Source organism: Mastigoproctus giganteus, chromosome 9 (assembly GCF_048544385.1).
Source record: "Mastigoproctus giganteus isolate SK-2022 chromosome 9, ASM4854438v1, whole genome shotgun sequence".
NCBI lineage: Eukaryota > Metazoa > Arthropoda > Arachnida > Uropygi > Thelyphonidae > Mastigoproctus > Mastigoproctus giganteus.
The window spans coordinates 227631372-227658621 of record NC_143583.1 but is presented as its reverse complement, the minus strand read 5'-3'; the positions used below and the strand labels follow the sequence as shown (position 1 = coordinate 227658621).

The window sequence follows — 27250 nt, the reverse complement described above, 5'->3', positions numbered from 1 at the left end:
CCGGGTAAAATAATGGAGTCGCTGGTTAAAGATGCATTGCAGGATCATCTAGACAAGACTGCAGCAATAATTCAAACACAGCATGGGTTTGTTAAGGGAAAGTCTTGTCTGACAAATTTGATAGCATATTATGATGTGGTTACAAAGGAACTGGATGCAAAAAATAATTTTGATATCATATACTTGGATTTCAGGAAAGCTTTTGACACTGTTGCGCATGGAAGACTACTGTACAAATTGGAGCAGAATGGTATTAAGGGTAAGTTGCTACAATGGATAAAAGGATGGTTAAGTGGGAGAAGACAGAGGGTGGTAATCAATGGGTGCTGCTCTTCGTGGACTAATGTTATTAGTGGAGTCCCACAGGATTCGGTGTTAGGGCCACTGTTGTTTTGTATATTTATCAATGATATTGATGAAGGTATATCAGGCTTAATGTCGAAGTTTGCAGATGACACAAAGGTTGGCAGGGTTGTTAATGACAGTAATGGCAGTGTGCTACTGCAACAGGATCTAGATAATTTGGGCAGATGGGCTAAGAAGTGGCAACTGAAGTTCAACCTTGACAAATGCCAAGTACTGCATATGGGTAGAAGTAACCCCAGAGAAACGTACCAACTGTGTGGTACTACACTTAAGGTGGTAGAAAATGAAAAAGACCTGGGAGTAATTGTGCAGTCAGATATGAAGTTTTCTGAGCAGTGCAGACAGGCTGCTAGGGCGGGTCATGGGGTTTTGTCAATGATATATAGGAATTTTGCTAGCAGGGAAAAGGAGGTGATTGTCCCTCTGTATAAGGCAATGGTCAGGCCACGCCTTGAGTACTGCGTACAGGTCTGGAGGCCTCATTTTAGGAAGGATGTAGATTTGCTTGAGCGTGTACAGAGAAGAGCAACACGATTGGTGAGGGGAATGAAGGGATTCTCTTACCAAGAGAGGCTTAAGTTCTGCAAATTGCAGTGGCTGGAGACTAGGCACCTGCGCGGTGATCTGATTGAGGTCTATAAGGCCTTGAATGGGTTGAGCACGCTGAATTCTGATGGGATCCTTCCACTTGTTCAGATTACCAACCTACGGGGACATAAGTTCAAATTAAGAAAGGACAGATGTAGAATAGATGTACGGAAATTTGCCTTTAGCCAGCGGGTGGTCAATTGCTGGAACAAACTTTCATCTGTCGTGGAAGTTGATAGGTTAAATAAATTTAAGGAGGAACTGGACAGGCATTTGGAGGGAATGGTGTGATGTTTTTTTTTTTTTGGCTGATGCTGCATAAGCTCCTACACTTGCTTTCTTGCATCATGTGCCACTACTACTATTTTATTAGGTACATTTGTCTAATAGCGAGTAGATTCCCTTTAAACCTCAGAAGCCTATGTAGATTCAACGTGATGTCGAGGTCGCGTCCGGCGGATGCTTCTCTGTTCACTCAATTGAGTCATACATAATTGTTGTAGATTGGGTGGTTGTGGATCTCGTTCACAAGTGCCCAATTGGATTGAGAACAGGTGAGCGGAGAGGCCACCGCAGTAGGCTGAATTCACTTGCATATGTTCCTGGAACCAATTTTGTACAATTTCGGACTTCTGACATGGTGCATTATGCGATTGGGAAAATCCTTTTGTACATGCATACACTGCAACTATGTAGGGACCCGCGTCATAAAAAATAGTTTCTGACCCAGTGTGAATGTGAAAATATCCTCATAACTTTAGACCTCCGGCACCAGCGTACACTGGCAGGATTAGTCCATGCCCTGATGCTGTTTTTGCCATAATGTGGTTCGCCATCATGAAGCAGGAGGAATTGAGATTTGTGAGATCAAGAAACGTTTTTGTGCTTCTGTCCAATGTTGGTGTTTCTGAGCATTGCTTCTTGTTTTTTTGCTAACAAATGTGGAACCCGGTTTGTCTGCTGCGATACCCCATGAGCGACAAGGTACGACGAGTTGTGGTTCAGAAATGGTTCTTTGGTTACCACAGTTGTATTGAGTTGTTCTCTGACTGACTTTGGCCTTTCTGCATCACTGCAGATCCCTCTTGGTCTCCATTTGCTTCGTTCATGAACTAAATGTTTCCGGCCACAGGATCGTTATTGAATACTTATATTTGGTTACTGGGTAAATCTTGAGATACCCAAGACACTCCTATGTGAAACCCCAGCAGGGTTGCAGTTTGTGAGATACCCATACTGGCGCTGCTGGCGTCAAGTCTTTACTCTTGCCGATTCTCGCGCTGAATTGTACGCAGTACAGTATCCCAATGTATCTGCCCACCTGCTGTATAACGTACATAAAGAGCTTTTAATTTCATGAAAAGGGCTGGTGTACCTAATAATAATGTGGCCACTGAGTGTATAGTGATCATCTCCAGAAATGCTCCTATTTAGATTAGCTTGGCATAACGGCCTTCGGGGGTGACATACCCAAGGGCCGCTATGCCAACGGTTCGAATACTTTGGGGATGGCAGCCGTATGAGCACAGTCCTTCACACTGGGTCAAAAGGGATCCAGTTCGAATACCGTCAATGACGCGAGTAATTTTTAAGGTTCTTTTTCACAACGCCGCCGAGTTAGTCGGTTTCAGGCAAGGGTTGCATGGTATTTTCCCCCCCTCCTGGAAACTTAGTTTTTTCATCCAGCAAACAGGCAAATCGAAATCGTGGTTTAGACAGCAATATGGTGTAAGTCGTTGAAGCGCCTAAAACCCAAAACAACTTGACATAGCCATTTTTTTTCGTGGAAATCGCCCATTCATTTATTTCTAAAATAGGGAGAGAAAAAAATCACAGTCGGCTGTAGGTCAGTCATTATTATTATTATTATTGAATCCGTTTATTATTATCGCAAGTAGTTTCTATCACCCCTTTTACACAGCTGACCATTTTGATGTCTGCGTGGGTAGCACAGTGGTATCGTTACCGTCCTCCCCACACTGGGTGGAAAAGGCCCGGGTTCGAATCCCGTCGATGACGCGAGGAACTTTAGTGGGCTTTTTTCACTCCGTGGCTGAGTTAGTCGGTCTCAGGCGTAGATAGCAAGGTTTTCCCCCTCAGAAACTGGGGTTTTTTCGTCCAGCAAAACAGACAAATCGACCAGAGAACACACGCAATTTACAGACACTAATACGGGTTAATGTAATCATTTACGGGTAACCCTAATATAGTAATTTTATTTTTTTTTTGACCATTTTGATTCTCTTTTTTGTAAATGTGATTTGTGCTGATTTAGATATGTTTAGCTCCAGACCTATTTGCGGTAGATAGGCTACAAGACTGTAGATCAAGACGGCGACTCGCTGATTTATCAGGTGGGTTTGTTGAGGGTCTTTTGATTTTATATATGATTTAAAGTCATCTGTATATGATGAGAAATCAGTGTACTTTGTGAGGAAAGGTTCAAGGGCCGCGGCGACAACAAACCGAACAGGACACCTACCTGTGGTACTCCCCGCGTTATAACACGCTCCTGTTGGAAGGATTTATGGCTGATGATGAGTTGGCTTGGTGTAATGATGAGTTTGATGGTTTTTAACAGGCTTCCTGTAATGCCAAAGTATTTTTCCAGAATGCAGATAAGAGCGGGAAGTGAGAGCTTATCATAAGCAGATGAAATATCAAGGAAGATGACGTCCAGGTGAGATTTACTGTTGAGAGCAGTTTGAATTTTAAATAGGGTGTCCAGTAGGTTTGTATATGTAATCTTTTGGGGATCACAGTATGAAGATGTTTAGGTTTATGAGAGAAGCATTGATTGATCAGTGCTCATAAGATAGATTTTTCAAACACTGCTAATAGAGAGCAGCCCACTGAGATCGGCTGAAGGGTTTCTTCTTTGGGTATGGGTTGTGTGCCCTGTAGTGATTCCACATTGTAGGGATTGTTCCAGAATTTAATATCTGATTAAAGATTGATAGTAAAGGCTCCACAATGAAGGCACTGCACATGCCGCCAGGACTAATTGTAGATTTATTGGGAAGTCAATTGATAGTATTTATAAGGTGTTTTGTTAGAGATATAGTTGAAAGGGACTCTCTGAAGTGTGTGAAGAAATCGCTGTTTTGAGGTTTTTGGGTCTGATGGCACCTCGTTGAAAGTCATTCCTGAAATATCTTCTCTTCCATATGGAAATCCTTGTTGCATTTGGATGCAATACGTTTGGAATGATTTATTCTGGTGAGTACCAGCTGCCGGATTGCTTTTCGTTTACATTTAAGGAAGGTTGCCCGCTCTTTCTTGTACATCTGGTAGTTAGCTGAGTAATGAAACCTTTTCCATTTTCTGAAAGCTTTTTGTTTCCTCTTGAATGCTGCTTGGACTGTCCGATAATTTAATTTGCTGGGAAGCTCCTTGGGTGGCAATTTCAACTAGCTTGTTAGCAAGGCTAACCAGCTAGCTGTAGATGCTTCCAGTTTATTTTTGTGAGGCGTGCCAGGATGATCTCTGGGTTTAATTATTTGATGAAGTATACTGTTTTGGTTAGCACTTCGTTCCCGAAAGCTTCGCCAGCGTTTGAGTCGTTAGTAACGTTGAACTCAAACGTGATGTGATCAGAAGGGAAGCTGTAATGTTCAGCGGTCAGATTAAGGTGTGGGAGATTGTGGAATAATTGATCCAGCGTCTGGTTTCCCCTGGTAGCAGGTATGGTTAGATGAATGTGGTTAGAAGCCAAATGTGCCAATGACTGTTATGAGACCCTCAGTGGCTTCATCATGTCTAGGTGTAGACATGATGAAGCCACTGAGCATGTTAGCATGTTAAAATCGCCTATAACGAAGGTCGGGGTATTGGGGGCTGGTTGGCCGCTATCCATGCCAACAGTTATTATTAATATCAGTTTATTTCCGAAGAAATGTCCCTTTACAGCTATGCAGCTAGAGGATCCTGGACCAGAGAAATTTACAGGATGAAATATATAATTGCATGGAGACAAAAACAGTCTTTGTCATATACAAATAAATAGACAAGTAAAAAAAAAAAATTGCGTCTCGTTACTGGTGTAAGACCGGTATTTTTAAAAGTACAGCGCTATAAAAATTTGCCTATGTTCACTCCAGAAATCTTCTGTATGGTCGAGGGGTAGGTACACAAGACAAATTTGTAGAAGTATGGCATCCTTTCTAAATGTGGCACATAGGGTTATTCTAAAGTGTAAAGTGTATTGATGTCTAACGGCACCAGGGGCAGAGGCGGATTTAACGGCGGGCGCACCGGGCGCGCGCCCTGGGCCCCGACTTCTGAAAGCCCCCGGAAAACCCCAACTTTACACTCTTTTCCAATGACACCAAGTTTGGTTTCATATGTCGGCGGTAAACCCTGTATGTTTATATTCGCTTATTTTCATTATTTCATTACTACGCTGCATAGGCCCCGCTCGGCTGCCCTACCGCTCATCGGAGCAATAGAATCGTATTAGCTCCTTTGTACTTACAAAGGTTCTCCTGCAGTGCAGACTTACGATATACGCAAATACGCGTATATTGTCGAAATTATATTAAGATAAAATTAAGAAATTATATTAAGATAAAATTAAGAAATTATATTAAGATAAAATTAATAAAGAAAAAAAATTATTTAAATATTTTCACATTTTTAATTTTAATTTCAAGTAAAATTCTATGATTTTTTTTGTTAAAATTTCTGATTGTTACTCCTATTATACGTATACTATCATTAATTATAATTTTACATATGTTCAACTTTGTGAGTACATTTGTTACATATGTTCAAGACTTTGTGATTATTATTATGCTATTATTAATTATATTATACATATATTATATTCAAATTTTATTGGAAATGAAACATTAATAGTACATATTTTTTATTTATTTAAAAAAAATGGTTAACATGTATTTTTATTTTCCCTGTCTCTCTCTTTTTTTTAAGAGGCCCAATATTTTCTTCTGCGCTCGGGGCCTCAACCGACCTCAATCCGCTACCGACCAGGGGTTTCCCCCATCTCCGCGTTGCTTTCATTGTAGTGTACCAGTTCACTGGGAAGGCCAGAGCTTTAAAAGTGTGTAGATTTTGTATATGTGTAGTGTTGTATCGTTGTTCATCTGGCCGTTTAGCCGCTGGACCCCTACTGAGGCCCAACGTTGCCCACACTTGGCCTGGGGAGGCAGACCAGGTACACAGAATGAAATTTTACTCTGGCAGGCCCTGCCACCTAGTTTCCTGGGATTTCAGTGACTAGGGTCTAAAAAAAAAAAAAAAAAAAACTCGGTAGGGGTGAGCGCTGGAATTAGAAAAGCCAATTGAGGTGTATGCGGTTTAATTAGACGAAGTTAAGTTTTTGCTGTTTGTGTGGGGTTATACGCTGGCGTATTAGGCAGAGTAGGGGGGGAGACTGAAGGCTGGGGGGAAAAGACAGAAGTATGGGACGATAGAGAAGGTGATCCCAGGATTTTCAGTGAGGCAGGCCCAAGCCCCACCAGGAGAAGAATGAGGGTTGGCAGGGGTGGAGAGGAGACAAGGCTGTCTCCTCCTCCCCACAAGGGAAAAGGGAGTAAAGGTACCAGGCAAGGAAGCCCGGTACAGATCGCCATCAGGCATTGACAGCTGTGAGCACGTGGGGGGGGGGGGGTCCAAGCGATCTGAACCGGATCTTCTTTGGTGATCTTTTTCAATGTAGGTGTCAAATCCCAGTCGCAGGTTCATACATGAGCAGTCTTGTCCTATGGTTGGTCATGTAACCTGTTCAGGGTTATTCTAAATGTGAAACATTTCGAAGTTATCTGATTTGGTCACCTGAAATCTGGATTGCTTAAAACTGGATGAATACAGAAACGCAACACCTCCTCCCCGTCTGCTGTCCCTGGAGTTATGGAGCTGACCTGTTCCATCCAGTTGCCTTCCGTGAGATAACTCGGTTTCGGTCAAGCAGATGAACTGATATTCAGCTAGAAACATGATTGTTTGTAGAGGTGTAGTTTGTTGCTGATACTGCGTACATTTTGGTAGAAGCATTTAAGGTGAAATTTGACCTCCCACTCCGAATTAAACCTGTGGAAGAGAAGCCCTCGTGGGTGACTTTGAGTCGTTTTGTTTTATTCGTTGTTAAAAATCTGTAGACACTATGGTATTTTTTTTTATTTTATTTTTTTTATTAAAATCAGTTTATTTCCCCCAGCTTGGATCACCCCGGGACGGCACTGTGCCAGAAGGGTGTGAATATTTACAGACTAAGGTGCGAGGGACACACATATAATATAAAAAAAAAATTTCTGTTTATACTCCGGCACGACAACCAAGTCACTAGAGTTTACAATAAATTGTCAATATAAATAATTAGCATTAGCATTAGTAGAGGCGTTTGATGAAAGAAAGCAAGCTTATGCAGCATCAGCCAAAACAAAAAAAAAAAAAAAAACAGATAATAATAAATAAATAAAAAAATAAAAAATAACCACTTCCACTTCACCCCTCTGTTCGTTCGAAATACCTGTCCAGCTGAGCCTTAAACTTATTTAGGCTATCAACATCCACGACAAGGGATGGAAGTCTGTTCCACCAACCAACCACCCGCTGGCTAAAGGCAAATTTCCGCACGTCTATCCTACATCTGTCTTTCCTCAATTTGAATTTATGCCCTCTCAGGTGATTATTCTGAGCAAGAGGAAGAATCCCATCAGCATTAAGCATGTTCAAACCATTCAAGGCTTTATACACCTCTATCAGATCACCTCACTGGTGCCTAGTCTCCAGACACTGTAGTTTGCAAAACTTAAGCCTTTCTTCGTAAGAGCACCCCTTTGTTCCATTCACTAATCTTGTTGCCCTTCTCTTTACTCGTTCCAGCAGCTCTACATCCTTCTTGAAATGAGGCCTCAAGGCCTGTAAACAGTACTCTAGGTGTGGTCTGACCATTGCCTTATACAAGGGAATAATCACCTCCTTATCCCTGCTAGGAAAATTCCTATATATCATTGACAATACACCATGAGCTACTCTTGACTGCTCAGAGAACGTCATATCTGCCTGCACAACCACCCCCAGGTCCCTTTCATTCTCTATCACTGTCAGTGTAGTACCACAGAGTTGATACGTTGCTCTGGGGTTGCTGTTTCCCATATGTAGTACTTTACATTTGTCAATGTTAAACTTCATTTGCCACCTTTCAGCCCATCTGCTCAACCTTTCCAGATCCTGTTGCAGCAGCATAGTGTCAGTAGTGTCCTTGACAACCCTGCCAACCTTTGTATCGTCTGCAAACTTGGACATTAAACTTGATATACCGTCATCAATATCATTTATAAATACAGAAAACAATAATGGACCCAATACTGAACCCTGAGGGACTCCACTAATAACATTAGTCCACGATGAGCAGTGTCCATTGATTACCACTCTCTGTTTTCTCCCCCTCAACCACCTCTTTATCCATAGCAGCAATTTGCCTCCAATGCCACATTGCTCCAATTTGTGCAGCAGTCTTCCATGTGCAACAGTATCAAAAGCCTTTCTAAGATCCAAGTATATAATATCAAAGTTATTCCCTGCATCCAGTTCTTTTGTGACTGCATCATAGTATCCAATCAAATTGGTCAGGCAAGACTTCCCCTTAACAAAACCATGCTGTGTCCGAGCTATAAATGAAGTCTTGTCTAGATGATCCTGCAGTGCTTCTTTAACCAGTGCCTCCATTAATTTTCGGGGAACAGAAGTTGTGTCAGCCTTTGATCCTCCTTTGTGAATTGGGATCACATTTTCACATCTTCAGTCCATGGGTACCTCCCCTGAGTCCAAGGAAGCTCTCATAATTATGGCTAAGGGTTTGCTTACTTCCTTTGCTGCCTCCTTTAATATAACTGGAGAGATCCCGGCCACCCCAGGTGCCTTTCTTGTGTTTATCTTCAACATTTTCTCCTCCACTTTACTCTCAGTTATTACAAGATTCTCTAGCTTACTGCCAGAGTTGAATACACCTCTGGCATTCCCCTTGCTGAATAACTCCTCATGTGTGAATGTCGATGCAAAATATTCATTTAGTTTGTTAGCTACTTGAGCAGGATCATCAACAGTTGACCCATCGATATCAAGTGGACCAATCTGATTCATTCCCTTCCTTCTAGAGTTTACATAAGTAAAGAACTCTTTGCTGTTTTTCTTTGCATCATTTGCCAAAGATATCTCGTAATCTGCCTTCGCCTGCCTAACCTCCTCTGTAACTTGGTTACAGATCAACTTATATCTATCATAGGCTTCTGTGTCACGTGTAAATTTGCATGTATCCCATGCATTTTTCTTCTCTGCCATATGCCTCATTAGTTCATCTGACATCCATTTAGGCCAAAACCTTGAAGAATATTTCTTAGTTGGTATGTAATGCCTAGTAGCTTCCAAGATAAGTTCTTTGAATGCTTCCCATTTTGAATTTGCTGTTGGTAACATCATGAGTTGGTCCCACTGTATAGAATTTAAATACAGTCTCCGTCCATCGTAGTCACCTTTACGAAAACAATAACCCTTCCCTTTACCACTAATGGTAGTTACCTCTTTGAGTAAATCCCACTTCAGCACACTGTGATCACTGCCACCTAGTGGTTCCTCTATCTGCAGATTCTTAATGCATGAAGAATCACTACTGATAATCAAATCAAGAGTATTCTTCCCTCTAGTTGCCTCCTGACATGCTGATGTAGAAAACAATCATCCAATAAATCCACAAAAGCCCTGCTAGTGTGTGAGTAACCAGCCCCCAAATTCCAGTCAATATCTGGGAAATTAAAATCCCCCATTATAAGACTCTCTGATTTACTGGCCCATTCTATTTCCCTGTACAGTTTCTTATTATACCCATCAGAGTCATTAGGCCTATAGCACACTCCTACTCTCAATTTTGATCTCCCAATGCTTATGCCACACCAAACTGACTCGACAGTGCACTGTCCAGCCATGTCGACTGGCTTCACTTCATTGGATTTTATGTGTTTCTTAACTAATAGCATAACCCCTCTTCCCTTCCTATCCTGTCTGTAGACATTGTACTCCCCAAATTCCAGTTCTGCATTACTTATATCTGTGTGACACCACGTCTTTGAAATCCCCACAATATCTGCCTTTGATATTCTGAGCAACACCTCAAATTCATAAAATTTATTTACTAAACTCCTAGCATTGGTGTACACGCAAGTATACATGCACCTGTTCTTTTTCTTAGCTACACTAACACAACCCATGTGTTTACTTGTACCGCAATGACTCCCAGCAGTCTCTGAAATATCCTGCATCTTGTTTTCCAGGCTGCGGCTCATTCCAATAGAAGCAGTGCAAGAATCACTTTCACCTCTGCCAGTGGCTACTGTTAATCCATTAGTCCTTGTATCCCCCCAATCTAGCAGTTTTCCGACCCACCTAACACTGCCTCGATAGCATCAGCAAACATTATTGCACCCTTTCTATTTAAGTGTAACCCATCCCTGTAGAAGCAGTCTCTCCTGTTAACAAGTACAGACCAGGCTGAAAAAAATTCTACCCCTTGAGCCTTGCACAATCTTTCCAGGGCCGAATTGATCGACAGGGCTCTCATCATATACTCCCTCCTATCGTGTCTGGGCAGAATTGCAGACACTTTCAAATTCAACCTAATTCACGGCTTTTTTTCAACAGTGACCTGTACTTGTTAAGTAATTCCGCCGGTCTCCTTCTCTTAATATCATTAGTGCCAACGTGTAGAACAATTTCACCCTTTATGCCCTTAAAAGATGATATCCGCTCTACAACGTCATCAACCTTTGCCCCTGGCAGACATACCCTGGTTCTGTTCCACCTTCCTAGAGTACTGTATACAGGTCTGGAGGCCTCATTTCAAGAAGGATGTAGAGCTGCTGGAACGAGTACAGAGAAGGGCAACAAGATTAGTGAATGGAACAAAGGGGTGCTCTTACGAAGAAAGGCTTAAGTTTTGCAAATTACAGTGTCTGGAGACTAGGCACCAGCGAGGTGATCTGATAGGTGTATAAAGCCTTGAATGGTTTAAGCATGCTCAATGCTGATGGGATTCTTCCTCTAGCTCAGAAAAATCACCTGAGAGGGCATAAATTCAAATTGAGGAAAGACAGATGTAGGATAGACGTGCGGAAATTTGCCTTTAGCCAGCGGGTGGTTGGTTGGTGGAACAGACTGCCATCCCTTGTGGTGGAGGTTGATAGCCTAAATAAGTTTAAGGCTCAGCTGGACAGGTATTTTGAACGAACAGAGGGGTGAAGTGGAAGTGGGTTTTTTTTTTTTTTTTTGGCTGATGCTGCATAAACTTGCTTTCTTGCATCAAATGCCTCTACTAATGCTAATGCTATCCTTTTTACAAAGCATGTTTCCCGTTTCCCTGACAATAGAGTCACCAACAACTACTAGTTCCTTTGGGACCAGCGCATTCTGCCTTGGGGGCTGCCGCTGTGTTGTGCGGTGACCAAGTGCAAGCTCTGGCATTGGTGTGGGCAGCTGAGAGCTTGATGGGCACCTCAATTTTAATTCTTCTATTATCGTATTTAGTAGTCACGGGCTTGAACCCTGGTCCACTCAAGGAACGCGTGCTATGCATTCTCGCTGCTGACTACTAGGCTACGTCAGGCCCTATATACAAGAGTACATGCGTGCTCGACCCGAGAAATTTACAGTATTAAATGTATAATTGCATGGAGACAAAAAGTCTTTGTCATATAGAAATAGGCAAGTTAAAAAAAAAAAAAATGCGTCTCGTTACTGGTTTTGGTCAAGCAGATTGCTTATATAACCACTTTGCTTATTGGAGGCTTGAAGTGGTGAAACCCATGTTTAGTCTTTAGAGCAAAGTTTCCGGTATCCCCCTCCCCCCATACTTCTCCTTCAACCCATGTACGGTACTAAGTACTATAGGTTTTGATACCTTTCGTGTTTGGGGTTTTCATAAAAAAAAAAAAAAAAAAAGAAAAAAAGATGAACTGATATTCAACTAGAAACCGATAAAAATACCGGTTTTACACCGGTAAAAATGACACTGTACATTTAAAAATACAGTAACTCTAATAATTTGCCCATGTTCATAGCCCCGAAGCAGTTTACATTCCGGTGTTCTTTCTCGGAAGAAATATCCAGCCATTTTAATTCTCTTAAAAATTGACTTTCTGTAGGTAATTGTATATCCCACACCACCAGCCTTGGTAATGTCAGCAAAATTACCTTGTATTAAAAAATTGATTCGTCTAAAATTTTGAGGTCGACTTATACTCCGAAGTGGGGGGATATAAAATCCTAAAGTTAAATTAAAAGCACGTTGTTAGGAAGATACGAATTAATACCGGCATATTTACAATGCATTACTTATATGCTTTTAGATAAATAAATGTACATCGTTGCTTAACTTTTAAAACTCAAGAATTTGTTGATGTTCAACAGAAGAAACTACGTCGCAGAATTCATCGGGAGTTATGTTTCAGGATTTACTTTTCAAGATTTTCAGTTTTTTTTAAATTAAAATAAAAAAGTACTTCCACATCGTACCGTTGTTAACAGGAAAAACACATTACATCTTTTCACATGTGGCATATCTTCAAGAATTAACCCCAGGAGCTCCCATCTGGTGAGTATGGGCGTGGCACACCCAGGGTACTGAGATAATTATCGCCATTCTTGGTGATTCTTTTCTCTCTCCCCCTCTTTCTCTCTCTCTCTGGCTGTTTCTCTTACTTAGGGTAACTCAACTTTTTGGCTGGTGCAGCAAAAGCCTCAGGCTTCCTTGCACCATATGGCTACTAATAATAATAACTGTTCTGTGGTCTACTCAGGAAGTGATTAGTGTTACTTGCACACGATGTGTGCTGCCATCTGTTGTTTTAATTCCGATCTAAGTATGACCGCAAATTTATACAGTATTTAAATATGAATTTGCTAACTTCAATTTGCACAATCTCAGACCCAAGGAAACTATTTTTAGCTCTGAGCGTCCGACAGGAGGACTCGGTCAGCAGCAAGGTCTGATAATGGGTATCGACAAGATACTTGAAACTTTACTCAATGCATATTAGTTTTTGTAACACCTAAATAAAATATATTAAAACTCCACGTGGTATAAGAGTGGTAATTGAGATATATTAAAATTTAAATGAACCACGTAACGTCCTTCCCCTAACCATATCAGACTTAAATACCTTATACTGAACTTTAAAAATAGGGTGATGTGTTTGTTTCCCTCTGGACTAATTGCCTAGTAGAAATGTGCGGGTGGCACGCTTGACTTTGAGGGGTATTTGTGTAGGTATTTCGATACTCCATACAAAAAATATTTGTATACCAACAGAGTGGAATTTTACTGTCTTTCATGTTTCTCCATTTTAATCTTTCTCAAGGCTCCTTATAATCAAAATAAGTGTTTTCTTTTTTTTTATTGTTACATTGATTAAAACTTAATGATGATTCTCGGAAAACTGCTTTAATCGCCGCCCCCTTTAGAAAATCCTGCGATCGCCCCTGCGCTTTTTTTATATCTTGTAATTTGTCCTGAGCTGGATATCATCATTCTTCTCTTCTCTTTTTGGTGATTCCCTTCTACTTTTGACTGTCTCTCTCTCTCTCTCTCTCTCTCTCTCTCAGGGTAACTCGGGAAGTTTTTTTGGCTGGTGCTGCATAAGCCTCGGGCTTCCTTGCACCATATAGCTAATAATAATAATAATAATAATTAGTTAAGAAATGGAGAAATTACCTCTATGATGTCTTGTTGAACACTTCAGTGCCGATACTCTCCGTTGTTGAATAACTATACAAATAGATGACATGTATTCCACACCCTCGTAGACAAAATCAATGATCCAATGCACCCCGGAATCGGAGGCTCGCGTACCCCAAGCCAGACCTCAAAATACATCGAATCACCAACCCTAATCTTTGAGTGAGAGAAGACAATACGTCCGTATTTTAAAAACAATTTAAATGCTTTGAAACCAAATAAATAAATAAATAATGAATCCGTCCGCTTCACGGAAGTAAAAATTGTTTAGTTTCTTAATGTTTCAGAGGAATCTTAATGATTTTTATGTTTTAATATTTGTTTTTAAAGTGTTAAAAGTATGGATTCATTATTTATTTGGTTTCAAAGCATTTAAATTATTTTTAAAATACGGACGTATTGTATTCTCTCACTCAAAGATTATGGTTGGTGATTCAATGTATTTTGGGGTCGGGCTTGGGGTATGAGGGCCTCTTATTCCGTGGTGCATTCGATCATTGATTTTGTCTACGAGGGTGCGGAATAATACATTTAAACTATTTGTTTAGTTATACAAGGACGGAGAGTATCAGCACCGAAGTGTTCTACAAAACATCATAGAGGTAATTCCTCCATTTCTTAACTAATTGATATATAACGTAGAACGTATTGAAGCTCTGTTATCTATTAATCTTCTTTTAATTAAAATATAAGCAGCTACTGGAATTTGCAACAATAAAATGGCTGTACAGTAAGGCCTACTACTCGTAATAAAAATAACACACAGATTACGATCAGACAAGTTTTAGAATTGATTACTAAGGCTAAAAATTTCCATTATTTAGGGAATTTACAAATGTTGTAAATTCCCTAAATGGATCATAAATGGATGTTGCATAAATGGATCATATCAACAATATGTCATATTGTTGATATGATCCATTTATGCAACAGTTCTCTTACTTTCTAATAAAAAAAGCTCACACTCATTTATTGTTTTAGCACTTTTTATTTTCAAGGACTGTTCACACTAATTATCTGATTTATCCAGCCGATGAACGAGGACACTTTTACATAAACTCCAGGAACATCCTTACGACCACAGCCAAAACCCCAGGAGACCAATCCATTCAGTTCGAAATATCCTTCAGCTTCGCATACAAGTGGCCCACCACCATCGCCCTGTAAAAAACCATGCCATTTTTTTTATCTATATATTGTAAATATACATTAATTTGCTCTTTTTATCTATATAAACGAAAGGCAGTATTGTCCCATTTCAAAGAAGTATATTTGTTCAAAGACCGTTAACTTGTTTTCATATACAGGGTGCTCCTGTGGTCCGTTATTCCACCCCCCACACACACAAAATAAAACACATACAGTACACATATTTAAGCTAACCTGTATGGGCACATTGACGTTTTTTACTTCGCCGCGTTCTGTGTGGGATGCTGAGCAGCACGCGATTCTTCACATTCTTGAAGCGCTTTGTCCTTCAAGTCGTTAGTTCCATAATATTGGCAACTTCTTTAATAATTCCCCACAATGGGTTATTGCAAAAGGAAAGGTGGGTAATCCTCAGCGGTCAGTGAAGTGGCCCTGCCAAATGAACCGATCTTCTTCATATCATCCAGCTGTCCGGAAACTTCATTCACGGAGGTACAAATAGAGCAGCGAGCTGGAGCACAGCTCACTGCTCCGTTTGTCACATCCTAAAATCATACCCAACTCAACGGGTTCGGATATAATCCCCAACTTCAAGTTGGGGATTATATCCATACCTCGTCATAACTAAGTAAGGCTTGTGGTTCACTTACCCTCGAAAAACTGTGGACCAAGAAAGTAATGTATGACATGGTTGCACACCTGTGACTGGCGGGTGTTGCATTCCACTTCTTCGTAGTAAGGATTTGCTTTGCCCCGAAAGTAACTCACGATGTGTACGGCAATAAATAGCGCTTTCTTTTGAAAAAGCGACTCTACCGTGTGGTGGCAATGTCGCAAAGGTATCGAGAAACCTAGTGCATGCTGCGCTTCTTTGCTGCATATATGTGTTTGTTAAGATGTCAGAAACAAGTATTTTTAGGAAGGGTTTGTGTAATACGAGGATAATAAGATACCACGAACATCTTGGCCTAACTGCTTTCATCTTTAATTAAGTCCTGCAGAAGTGCAAATGGACGAACGTATACTCATGAGCCTAACCGCTTGTACCCTGCGCGGTATCGACTCCACGAGAACGCGGAAGGTGTCCTCGGGTATCCTGCACCATCTGGACAGAAGGACGTACCCGGAGTTTGGCAACGGAGCGAGGCACTGGTATGGACTCGCGAATATTTCGCCTCTAGTCGACTCGGTATTGCACTATATGTAAGAGGTATTTCTCCAGTGGAGAAGTATTTTGCATTTTATTTAAAGTGTAAGACTACCCAGATCAGCGTTTCGATCCTACTTGGAATCTCATCGGTGGGCAAGTAGACACTGTGACGACTCATGCCCCACATGTACAGTGACGTTTTGTAGCTTTCGTAGCTCGAGGGCTTTTGTCTCAGACAACTGTCTATATTATACACACTGGCCAAAAAAAAAACCACGAATCTTTGTATTAAGACAGTCACAGACAGAATAAATGCAAATAGATGCAAAGAAAACTGTGATGTAGGAAGATTACACGCTGCCACGTTGAGTATGAAGATTGCACAGGCTGTTCAAATGCGGTAATCTAAAGCCAGAATGGGGAAAACGCATGATCTATTAGACTCTGGAGGTGTGCATTTAACACGATTCAAGAAGCACGAGCCAAGAAACAAAAGGCGTAATTAGTTTCTCAACAGTATCCATTTCAAGATTTTTAATGGCTGGAAAGAATGCGGTTCTTCCACATTTCAAAGGCATAAATATGGCAGAAAAACAATACTTCAAGAGCGAAGCTGTGGGAAGGACATCACATGTAAATCTGAATCGAAAAGCCAAAAACTGCCCTATTTTAACCTGTTCCATACGCAGGAAAATGAAGAAATTGTGCATTGGCAGTCACCTGCCTGTTCTGAAGACAGTTGTTTCAGAGGAAAATGACAAAAAAAACAAAAAAAAAAAACCCAGAAAAATCCGCTTGCAGTGGTGTCGATCAGGGACATATTCAGGAGGGGCATATTCCCTCCCTTATTAGTGTTCCTAAGTCTATCGAAAAAAAAAACATTAAAAAATCTGGTCGTCCTCACCATGATACCTGGATACAATAGTGGTGCCTAGAACGTTTGGGTTGGACAGTGGAACAATGGAAGAAAGTCATGTGATCACGAATAGAGATACACTTTATTTTTTACTGATGGTGGATAGAGAGTGTAACGAGAACCTCACGAAGCGATTGACCCTGTTTGCCTTGTTAAGACAACTGTCTATATTATACACAAGTTTCTGGAGGTGGTATCATGGTATGGGGAATGTTTTGTTGGCACGGAGGCCCGTTGATACCGATGGAAGGTCGAATGGAATTCAGATACTCCTGAGAGTACCTGAATTTTGTATCAGATCTGCACCCTGCAATGTCATACTTGTTTGCCAAAGGTGATGGCCACTTTATGGATGGCGGTGCAACAGCGCATCGTGCAAGAGTGGTCCGGAGAACATGACACGGATTTTCACAATCTTTCCTGGTCCCCCACATTCACCTAATCTCAATCCTGTTCAGAATGTGTGGGATGTGTTGGAGAGACCTATTCGGTAACGAAGTCCTCTTCCTTTAGCTTCGTTGCAGCTGGGCGATATTTTGTTGGAAGACTGGTTGCAATTATAACAAAAACACTTTATAGAATCAATGCCGCACCGCAGACTTATTAACAGCACGCATGCTGTTATTAGAAACAAAGGCAGCCCGATTCGATACTGAATAAAGGTTCGTGTTTTTTTGGCCACTGTGTGTATAATAAAAGGTAGTGTAATGTGTTTATTTATCGTACTGCTTATCTATGTGTTGACCATCATGTCCTTCAATACCTTCGTTTTAAACATGCTTTTGGAAGAGTTGTATTACAGGGCACTCCAGCTCTTGACCCGACAATATGTGGAGGAGAAGACTAATCAAAGAGAGTATTAAGAGTATAATAAATAACATTCACAATTTGGTGTCCGTTTCACATTTCCTTACGAGTAAAAACATACAAAGCATATTTATGTACAGAAATAACTGGAAATTTTGCGGGGGAAAAAAATTTTGAATTTGTTTTGGTCCGATTTTAATGAAATTTGCGATGGCTCGACAAATAATCTTTCTAAAAGACCAAAATATGAAATTTCATCGAAATCCGTCCACTGGGAGTGGAACAGACAAGGGAGCAGGAGTTTTAGCCATCTGCGAGCGTACCTAGAATTGGGCGCAGAGTTTAAGAAAATGTGGTAAACTATTATGTATTAAAGTGAAATTCTCAGGGCGCGCGCACACGCACACACACAGACAGACTCTCTCTCGAACAGCCTGGTGAAAAATGGGAAAAGCATGCAGATGGAACATTACCTGACAAGCATCACTGCCTTCCTCTCCGCCTGCGCAGAAACTGCCTGCGGGTAGAATGAACAGCTTCTCTGTGACTGCGTTAATTTTTACAGTGCATTCCTGATCATCGACAATTGGCAGCTCCGCTTCACGAATTTTCAGAGAAATTGGGCCAGCTGTTAAAGAAAGAAAAGAAAAATTCACGAGAATGACAGAAGTATCAATCCTTCCTTCTCTAAAGAAATACACCACTTTGTAACTCTAATACAAACTTTAGGCAGGCTCACAAACGTTTCAAAGTCCTTAAATCAGTTTGGCAATAATAAAAATGAGCGCATTTCCACAATTTTTAATTCTCATAATTAATTAACAATATCATTACTTTATTATTATTTTGTTAATAGGGATGTTACGAATTTTATTATGCCACCATTAATATTAAAGTAATGCTCAAGGAGGTGGAGTAGCCTTTGGATGTTGATGGGATCACGCAGTACGACTGATGTCTCTTGAGGTTATCATGGCGAGATCCAATGTTCCTTACATTTCGAGGGTACAGCTCTAAAACGGTGTTCGCAGTCCGGCTGCTAGTTAGTACACCGGACCGAACCTACTGGCAACTCTCTAGGAGGCTTCCGGGTCAGTTGGTATATAATCTTGCTACCTCTGCTCTGCTAGATAGTCACTGGTGGGAGTCTGGGTAGTGTGCATGCAGGGGGAGAGAATTGTCTCGAGGCCACGTTATCTCGAAAGGTTGATGTTAGAGGTGAGCGCCGGGTCCGACGACTAGAACAGGCGCAACACTGTTGAAGAGTTGACTACCCAATACAACATGGGCGAACCCGGAACAATATCTGCCATAATCATACGTCGCACGTATGGGCTATACCAGCAGACGACCCCTACGGCATCCTCTCCTAACCATGGTTCATCGGCGTAAAAGATTCGCCTGGTACAAAGAGCATGCAGGTTGGATATTAGAAGACTGGAAAGTGTGCTGGTCGGAGTCACGTTATTTACTCCACACCGTGGATGGTCGTGTGCGGATTTGGCGTCAACAACATGAGACTCTTGATCCATCATGCTCATGGTATCAAAAGTGCAGGCCGATGGAGGCGGTTGTATGGTGTGGGTCATGTTTCACTGGTAGGAATTTGGATCCCTGGTGCATGTGGAAGAACGTATCAATAGTCTCCGCTATCGTCAATTGCTTGCTGACTGTGTACACCCCGCTATGTTACACTTTTTTTCCGAATGGCGATGGTGTCTTCCAAGATGACAATGCGCCGAGCAATTGGGCACTTGTGCAGGAATGGTTTCAGGAACACAGTTCTGACTTCCAGCATAACGAGTGGTCTCCGATCTCTTTCGATATCAATCCTATAGAGCACTAGGGAGACACTGTGGAAAGATATACCAGGCGTCTAGATACACCAATCACCTCCATACCTTCATTGCTGACCGCATTACACACAGCTTGCTTGGCCATCCCTCCCGAACGCTTCAAACATCTTGTTGAATCAATGCCACGTCGGATAGCTGCTGTACTGAGGGCAAAAGGAGGACCTACGAAGTACACTGGTTGCAAAACTTAAGGACCAACACTATTTCTAAAGGTTACAACCACACAATCTTTTACTTAAGGTACTCTTTACTGATGAGAGTAGATTCTGTCTCAGCAGCGATTCTGGATGTCAGCTAATCTGGCGAGAGGTTGGCACACGGTATCACCCCGTAAACACCACTGAAAGGGATCGATATCGCCAGCGGGTAGTTTATTGGTGGAACAGGCTTCCATCTTTTGTTGTGGAAGCTAATAGCCTAAATAAATTTAAGGCTGAGATGGACAGGGATTTGGAACGAATGGGGGCATGTTTTTTTTTTTTTTTTTTTGGCTGATGCTGCATAAGCTTGCTTTCTTGCATCGTATGCCTTTACTAATGCTAATGCTAATATGGCGGTCGTGGTGTTCTCGTCTGGGGAGGCGTTATCTTGGATGGACGTACACAACTCCAGATACTGGAAGGCGGTACTGTAACCGGTGCACGCTACTGTTCTGAGGTAATCCTTCCCCATGTGCGTCTGTTTCGAAATGCCATTGGCCCCGAGTTCGTGTTTATGGATGATAACGCCACACCCCATCGCACTGCAGCTGTGATATGCTTTTGGAAAGTGAGGACATGGTTTGTATGGATTGGCCTGCCCGTTCCTCCAACTGATCTAAATTCCATCGAACACATATGGGGCGTTCTGGCGAGACGCCTTAGGAAGTTATAATACCTTTTGTGTTTGGTGTTATCATAAATACGAGTAATTAAACATTTGTAAGAAAGGAAGTTTTCAGAGGACCGCCGTAGCCTAGTGGTCAGGCGCGTGGGTGCATAAGTACACGTGCCTTGAGTGACTGGGGTTCAAACCCGTGACTGCTGAATACGGTGCTGTTTCTTGTATTCTGTCTACCTTGTGAACTTCTCCGAGCGTTTCGTCGTCCCCGAGTATGAACAGAAAATTTAATTTAATTTTAAGTACGCGGTGGTCTCTAACCATCTACAACATCTATCGATTTATATCGATAAAAAAGCTTAAATGTTGCGCGAGGCAGGTGAAATGATATGAAACAAAAATATAGCAATTTTTTCTGAAGACATGGAAGAAAACCTTGCCAAGGTTAGTAAATAGTGTTTATTGATATTATAAAATGGTTTCTGATGAGAACGTTGTGCTGGTAGCGACACCCACATACGGGTAGTTTGTGTCTAATGATTTAAAAACCTCATTAACTGTTCGCTATTTTGTATTTTATTATACGAGTGCTGATTTTTTTTCGTGGTACGTTCTTATATAATTGGTGTTTATCTTTCACAGGAAATTAGTGTGGCATGTTTTCGTACGGTAGCAATTATTTTATTCCAATTTGAAGCTAACGGCGTGAATGCGATTAATATTTACTCCCGGGTACATACGAGGTGCGGAAATAAAGTTCTCGGACTGGTACTGTTGCGGTCATGTTCGATACGTTTGAGGATAAACGGAAGTGGATGTTGTAGCTCCAACTTCCTTCATGGTACAGAGATTGTCCACTGGGTTTACGTGTTGCAAGTAATATCCAGTTCGTTAGCAGTGTTAACGTTCCGTGACACCATTTTGCAGTGGAGTAACGAACGAATATCAAATTTTGCCTTGAAGTGGGAAAATCTGGAACAGAAACGTATGAAATATTCAACTGTTTATGGTGATGAACGTTAAGTTGTACCCGTGTGTTTGATTGGTAAAAGACAGATGTAAGGATGTTCGCGATGACCCAAGAAGTTGACGTTTCTCAACTCTATCCTCATTTTGAGGAGTTGACAGACGACCGCTTCTTGGGTCTAGGCGATCCTCTCAACTGTGCTACCCACGAGGGCTTGACCTTCGGAATGTGAGCTGGTGAGCTCGATGAATAACGAGACGATTCGTCAAATTCTGCATGAAGATTGATAGAAAAAGGGGAAGGTCTGTGCAAAATTTGACTGGACAAATTCACGGATGAGCAGAAGCAATGAAGAGTGTCATCGTGTGAAAAATTCATGTATGCTTGTTAAAACAAATCCTAATTTCCTCGACTGTATTGTCACTGGAGATAAGTGTTGGGTGTTTCGGTACGATCCAGAGAAGAAGCGTCATTGCATATGCAGTGGACTTAAAAATCATTACCAAGGCCAAAAAAGATTCGTTTACCGAAGGCAAGCATGAAGACAATGCTGATGGTTTTTCAAGAAAGATGGTGTGATTTACAAGGAATTTATCCATGAAGGGGAGAGTGAGTCAACGCTGCAGTCTATGTGCAGGTGCGCCAAAGACTATTGAAGAGCATTTCCCGGGTGAAGCCGCAATTTCCAGAGAAAGGCAGCTGGTTCTTGTTGCATGAAAATGGTTTCGCCCATTCCGGAAATGTGAAAATGTTTCTGACGAAAAATCGCATTGTACAGATCAAACATCCACCTTACTCTCTCCATTTAGCATAAGCGGACTGCTTCCTCTTTCGCAAGGTGAACACTGCCCGCAAAGACAACAATATCAGGACTTTGAGGGCATAAAGAAAAATGTAACCACCAAACTGAACGTCATCTCTTTGGTTGCCTTCGCTCTTTTCAGAAATTTTCAGAATGGTGTAATAAGTGCATTCAATCGGGTGATAATTATGAAACCATTTTTGAGCTCCTTCACTTTGCGTTCTTTTTGTTGCACCAGCCCGGGAACTTTATTGCCATACCTCGTATATCGTTAGTCAAAAATCGGAAACTTGGGTAGCAGTTTCTCTTGATTGCAGTTGTCCGATGGTTTTGATGTCCGATTTCAGCGATTGCCATTTTTGTTATTGATTCCATTTCATTGATTCATAAGTGGCGTTTTATGTGAATATTACATTAAATGGCTGCGCGCATTTGTCAGTTTGTTATTTTTCCAAATTTTCCTGAATATTAAAAAACGGAGTTTGTTCTTTTTTTTTTTTTTAACTCGTTATTCTTGTGCATTCCTACGTTTTTAGGGAAGTGCATTGTAAAGGAAGACGGGAATTTAAGAAGCGAAACTTACCTTCTGTCTGATAGCCGTATCCGGTCACCGTGCACCTCTTCCCAGGTTGCTTGGTTGCGCCACGAGCGGGCAAACATACCAAGCACGCTTTTTCGTTCAGGTCGACGGGCGATTGCACCTTCAGCAGCGCGATGTCGTTATCCAGGGTTTGACCGTTGTGGTTGTGGTGAATGTACGTGGTGGAAACACGGTGGGTCTGGGCTCCCGGACTTCCGTATTGACTCGCAAGATTGTAATCTCCGACCCGAATGTAAATTGCATTTCCATTTCGTACAAGGCTGAAATGAGAAGGATTATTTCATGAAAAATGAACTGCATGCGCTAGGAATAAACTAAACACAATCTCTCTCTCTCTCTCTCTCTCTCTCTCATACATACTGTTTTACCTGTTAAAGTGGTGGTATAAGAATTGTTAGAATTTATGGGTTCAGGATGGTACAAAGTCACAGTTTCAATACAGTGAGACTCCATGCAAAGGCCTAGGAAGGTTTTTCCACGAAATCAGGAAAACAAAATTACGGCTAGCACGTGGGACGCTTTTGAAAATATGGCGAACGCGTAGAACGTATGGAATTCGCACTCCTACGAGCGCTAAGGAGGGCGGGGGGGGGGGGGGGGGGGGGTTGTACAGTAATATAAAATACACTTTAGAGCGCAAACAATTTTTTATTAATAAATAAATAGCTTTTTGTATTAAGTAAAAATTAATGTAATACTAATGGCATCAGGTCAATTGAATTACAACTAGAATAGAAAGCGTAGAAAGGTAGTCTGAAGGAATACTTTGTGCTTCTATAAACTTTGGTCATTTTGTGGCTTCTTGATAAGATAATGTGTACCTTGGTTTATGATCATTTATTTATATATTCCTTCCGTCTATCTTTTCTACGCTATTAGTTGCAATTCATTTAACCTTATACCATTACGTAATACCGTTATGTATAAGGTTAAATAAATTACAATCAATGAATTTAAAGTAAAAGTTAATGTAATTGCCATTACATTAATTTTTACTTGAATTTTGCTTAATATGTACTGTACTCCATTCAGATAACGGAAAGCATTCGGTCTACCAATTCGATTTGGTTAAAGTCCGAATTTCGGGCTTTTACCAAAACAAATTGGTAAATATTAGGATTTTCAGATTTCGGAATTTTACAGTAATACGAGGGTAATTAAAAAAATAAATTAAACTTGACCATTGTAGCTCAAGAGACATTTATTGAGGTATGTAACATTACGCAATAGAAAGTACATGTACCTTGCACTACTTTTCCACAAAGTTACCGAGTTGGTGTAACCACTTCTTGGAACGTATGACTGAACCTTCGATTCCTTGATAATAGAAGTCCACCCCTTGGTCATTCAGCCACCGTCGAACTGTTTGCACCTGCTCATCGTTTTCAAATCGTTGTGCCCCTAGATGTTCTTTTAGCTTGCCGAAGATGTGATAGTCACAAGGCGAAAGATTGGGACTGTACAGTACGGCGGATGTTGCCAAACCTCCCATCCAAAACTTTGCAGCAAGTGTCGTGTTGTGCGTTCATTGTGTAGCGTGGCGTTGTCCTGAGTGAGAACAACACCTTTGTTTAACTTTCCAGACCTCTTGTTTTTCATGGCTGTTCGCAAAGGTCGTAATGTTTGGCAGTGTGAGGCAGCATTAATTGTGCCTTTTGCCATAAATTCCGTGTAAACAACTTCACAGTCGAAAAACACAGTGATCATGACCTTTCCTGCTGATGATACAACTTTGAATTTCTTCCGCACAGGCGATGTTGTGTGTGTCCATTTCATAGATGCTCTCTTCGTTTCTGGGGTGAAAAGGTGCACCCACGTTTCATCGCCAGTGATGATGTGGCGTAAGAAGTCATGGTCTTCCACAGAATAGCATTGAAGGAAGGCTAAAGAAGACAAAAAAACGTTGACCTTTGTGTTCGTCTGTCTGTGAACGAGGAACCCATATTGCACACAACTTGGGGACACTGCCTATCAAAATATCCAACTCCTTTGCCATTTCTGCGCGTCTGTTTTCGATTATTGCGAATTATTTCATCAACCTGCATCACGTTGTCTGCAGTGGTCGACGTTGATGGTCTTCCTATTCGATTAGCATCCGTCAATTCTGTGCGATCACTTTCAAACCGCTGGTACCACTTCACTATGGCTGCACGCGACATTGCATATTTCCCATACACCGTCGTTATTTCGCGATGAATCTCGGAACAATTCAGACGTTTCGCCCAAAAAAATCGTACTGTTCCGCATACCTCGAACATGGAGTAACATTCTAGCTGATGTGCCATTATGAACGCTTGCCTCCTCACAACTGTTAACGCTACGTCAACAAAACTCCCCTACCAGGGAATGCGCGAAATGGAGTTCATATGGCGAAATACAGTAGACTTTCAGAATAACGGCTCCTTCGGGGATTCAAGATGCCGTTATTTCGATTTTTCCATTATCTAGAAAGTTTTATTTTTAATATGTTTAATGCAGAAATAATGAGACTAAATAAGAAATAGAGAGATTAAAATAATATAATTTTATTAACAGCACATAAAAAACAAACATGTTGACGATCCAGTGTTATATTCTGACATTACGTTCATACACGCCTACGTTCCGTTCTGTTTTCTTTATTATATCAAGTTTAGTCTGCGCAAGTAGCATAGTGGTATTGTCACCGTCCTTCCCACACCGAGCGGGCAAGGCCCGGGTTCGAATCCCGTCGATGACGCGAGGAACTTTAATGGGCTCTTTTTCACTCCGTGGCTGAGTTAGTCGGTCTCGGGCGTAGATAGCAAGGTTCCTCCCCCCCGCCTCGAAACTGGCGTTTTTCGTCCAGCAAAACAGACAAATAGACCAGAGAATACGCAATTTACAGACAAAATACACATGAGTATATGAATTTACTTTCCAGGTGACCCTAATATTTACTAAGTAATAACCTACAAAATCTCTTAGTTTATTTTGAACTTAGTAACGGTAAGGTATCCAATCCACGCGCAGCTCCGACGAACGCTAAGTTTTTAATTATATTTAGCCGTATCGTATTTAGCTGTTGACTTACTTGTTATAATTTAATATAACAAGTAAGTCAACACGACTTACTTGTTATATTAAATTATTCTCTATAAGTAGCTTATAATCCTAGTCAAGCTGCACCCGCCGGTATTGCACAACATCCGGCAGGTGCGGGATTTTAGTGCGCTGAGCACTGACAGTGAAGGACCCGGACCTGGCTCCTCGAGCTTGGGAGGCCTGACACTTTTTTTTCAGGTCGTTTCACAGAGGTTTTGCGCTGTCGCAGACTCAAGAACCCTGACTTAAGAACATATAAAAAAAAAAAAAAAAGTCCTAGTCAAGCTGTCTGCGTGGGTTGCACAGTGGTATTGTCACTGTCCTCCCCACACCGGGTGGAAAAGGCCCGGGTTCGAATCCCGTCGATGACACGAGGAACTTTAGTCGGCTTTTTCGCTCGGTGGCTGAGTTAGTCAGTGTCAGGCGTAGATAGCAAGGTTTTTTCGTCCAGCAAACAGGCAATCGACCAGAGAGCAGACGCAATTTACAGAAAAAATAATATGGGTAGATGTAATCATTTTTTTTTTTTAGTCCTAGTCAGCCTCCTTGGTTTATTTTGAATTTAGCATAAAAGTGAGTGACGATTTCTTGGGGGTCAAACGATGGCAGTGAACAGGAACATTCAGATGAAATCGTGGAAAAAGTGCTGCATCGACAATTCATTATAAAGCATTAAGCAGACCCAGGATGCACTATGGTACCTGCGCATACTCCGTTTCCCATATGAAACCGGGCATGGTATAGCAGCCGAAGGAGCTGTAATTACAGATAAAGTAGAGGGTTTCCGGAACCGGAAGTGGCTGGAGAAGCCTAAGGATTTGTTCCTTGGGTGATCATAGCCTGAATAGGGATAAGGGTTGTAGGATTAATGTAATGTTTGAGACCGTTATCCTGGATAGGGATGAACGTTTTAAGGTGGCACTTCCTGTGCTAACATATGGGAAACGGAGTATGCGCAGGTACCATAGGGCATCCTGGGTCTGCTGGGAAGGCCTGTGCTTTATAACGAATTGTCGATGTAGCACTACTTATGTTGAGGAAGGCAGCAGATGCTGCCGAAAGCTTTAGTTTTTTAGTAGTACGAGTTTAACGATTTTAATATATAATTTACAGCCGATTTTACTTATTTATTTTATTTCACTTATGTTTATAAAGTTATAATTGGTCAGAGTTGGCGGCATCAATTATGAATTCACCTACTCAATCCGTACCTATTATAAAACGATCAACTACGATTCCATTCAAGAACAATTTCCTTTTGTATGTGCTTGTGCTTTGACGATACATAAATCTCAAGGAGGGACCTTCGACAAAGTTATATGTAATTATGAGAAAGGTTCAACAGCAACTTGAAACGTGGCGTTATCTCGAGTGACCTCATTTCAAGGTTTATATATTACAAATCCCCAAAGCTACTA

At 41.3% G+C, this 27250-nt stretch overlaps 1 protein-coding gene across 1 annotated transcript in view; it reads right to left on the bottom strand.

Moving 5' to 3' along the window:
* Positions 1 to 14695: 14695 nt before the first annotated feature.
* The window catches only part of LOC150081154 (uncharacterized), a 58696-nt gene continuing 46141 nt past the window's right edge, over positions 14696 to 27250 (bottom strand). Inside the window, exons 5-7 of the mRNA XM_090380949.1 lie at positions 22752 to 23029; positions 18198 to 18352; positions 14696 to 14863 (exon numbers count right to left, since the gene is read on the bottom strand). Of these exons, the coding sequence (XP_090237075.1) occupies positions 14696 to 14863; positions 18198 to 18352; positions 22752 to 23029 (601 nt within the window). The remainder of the gene's footprint in view (positions 14864 to 18197; positions 18353 to 22751; positions 23030 to 27250) is intronic.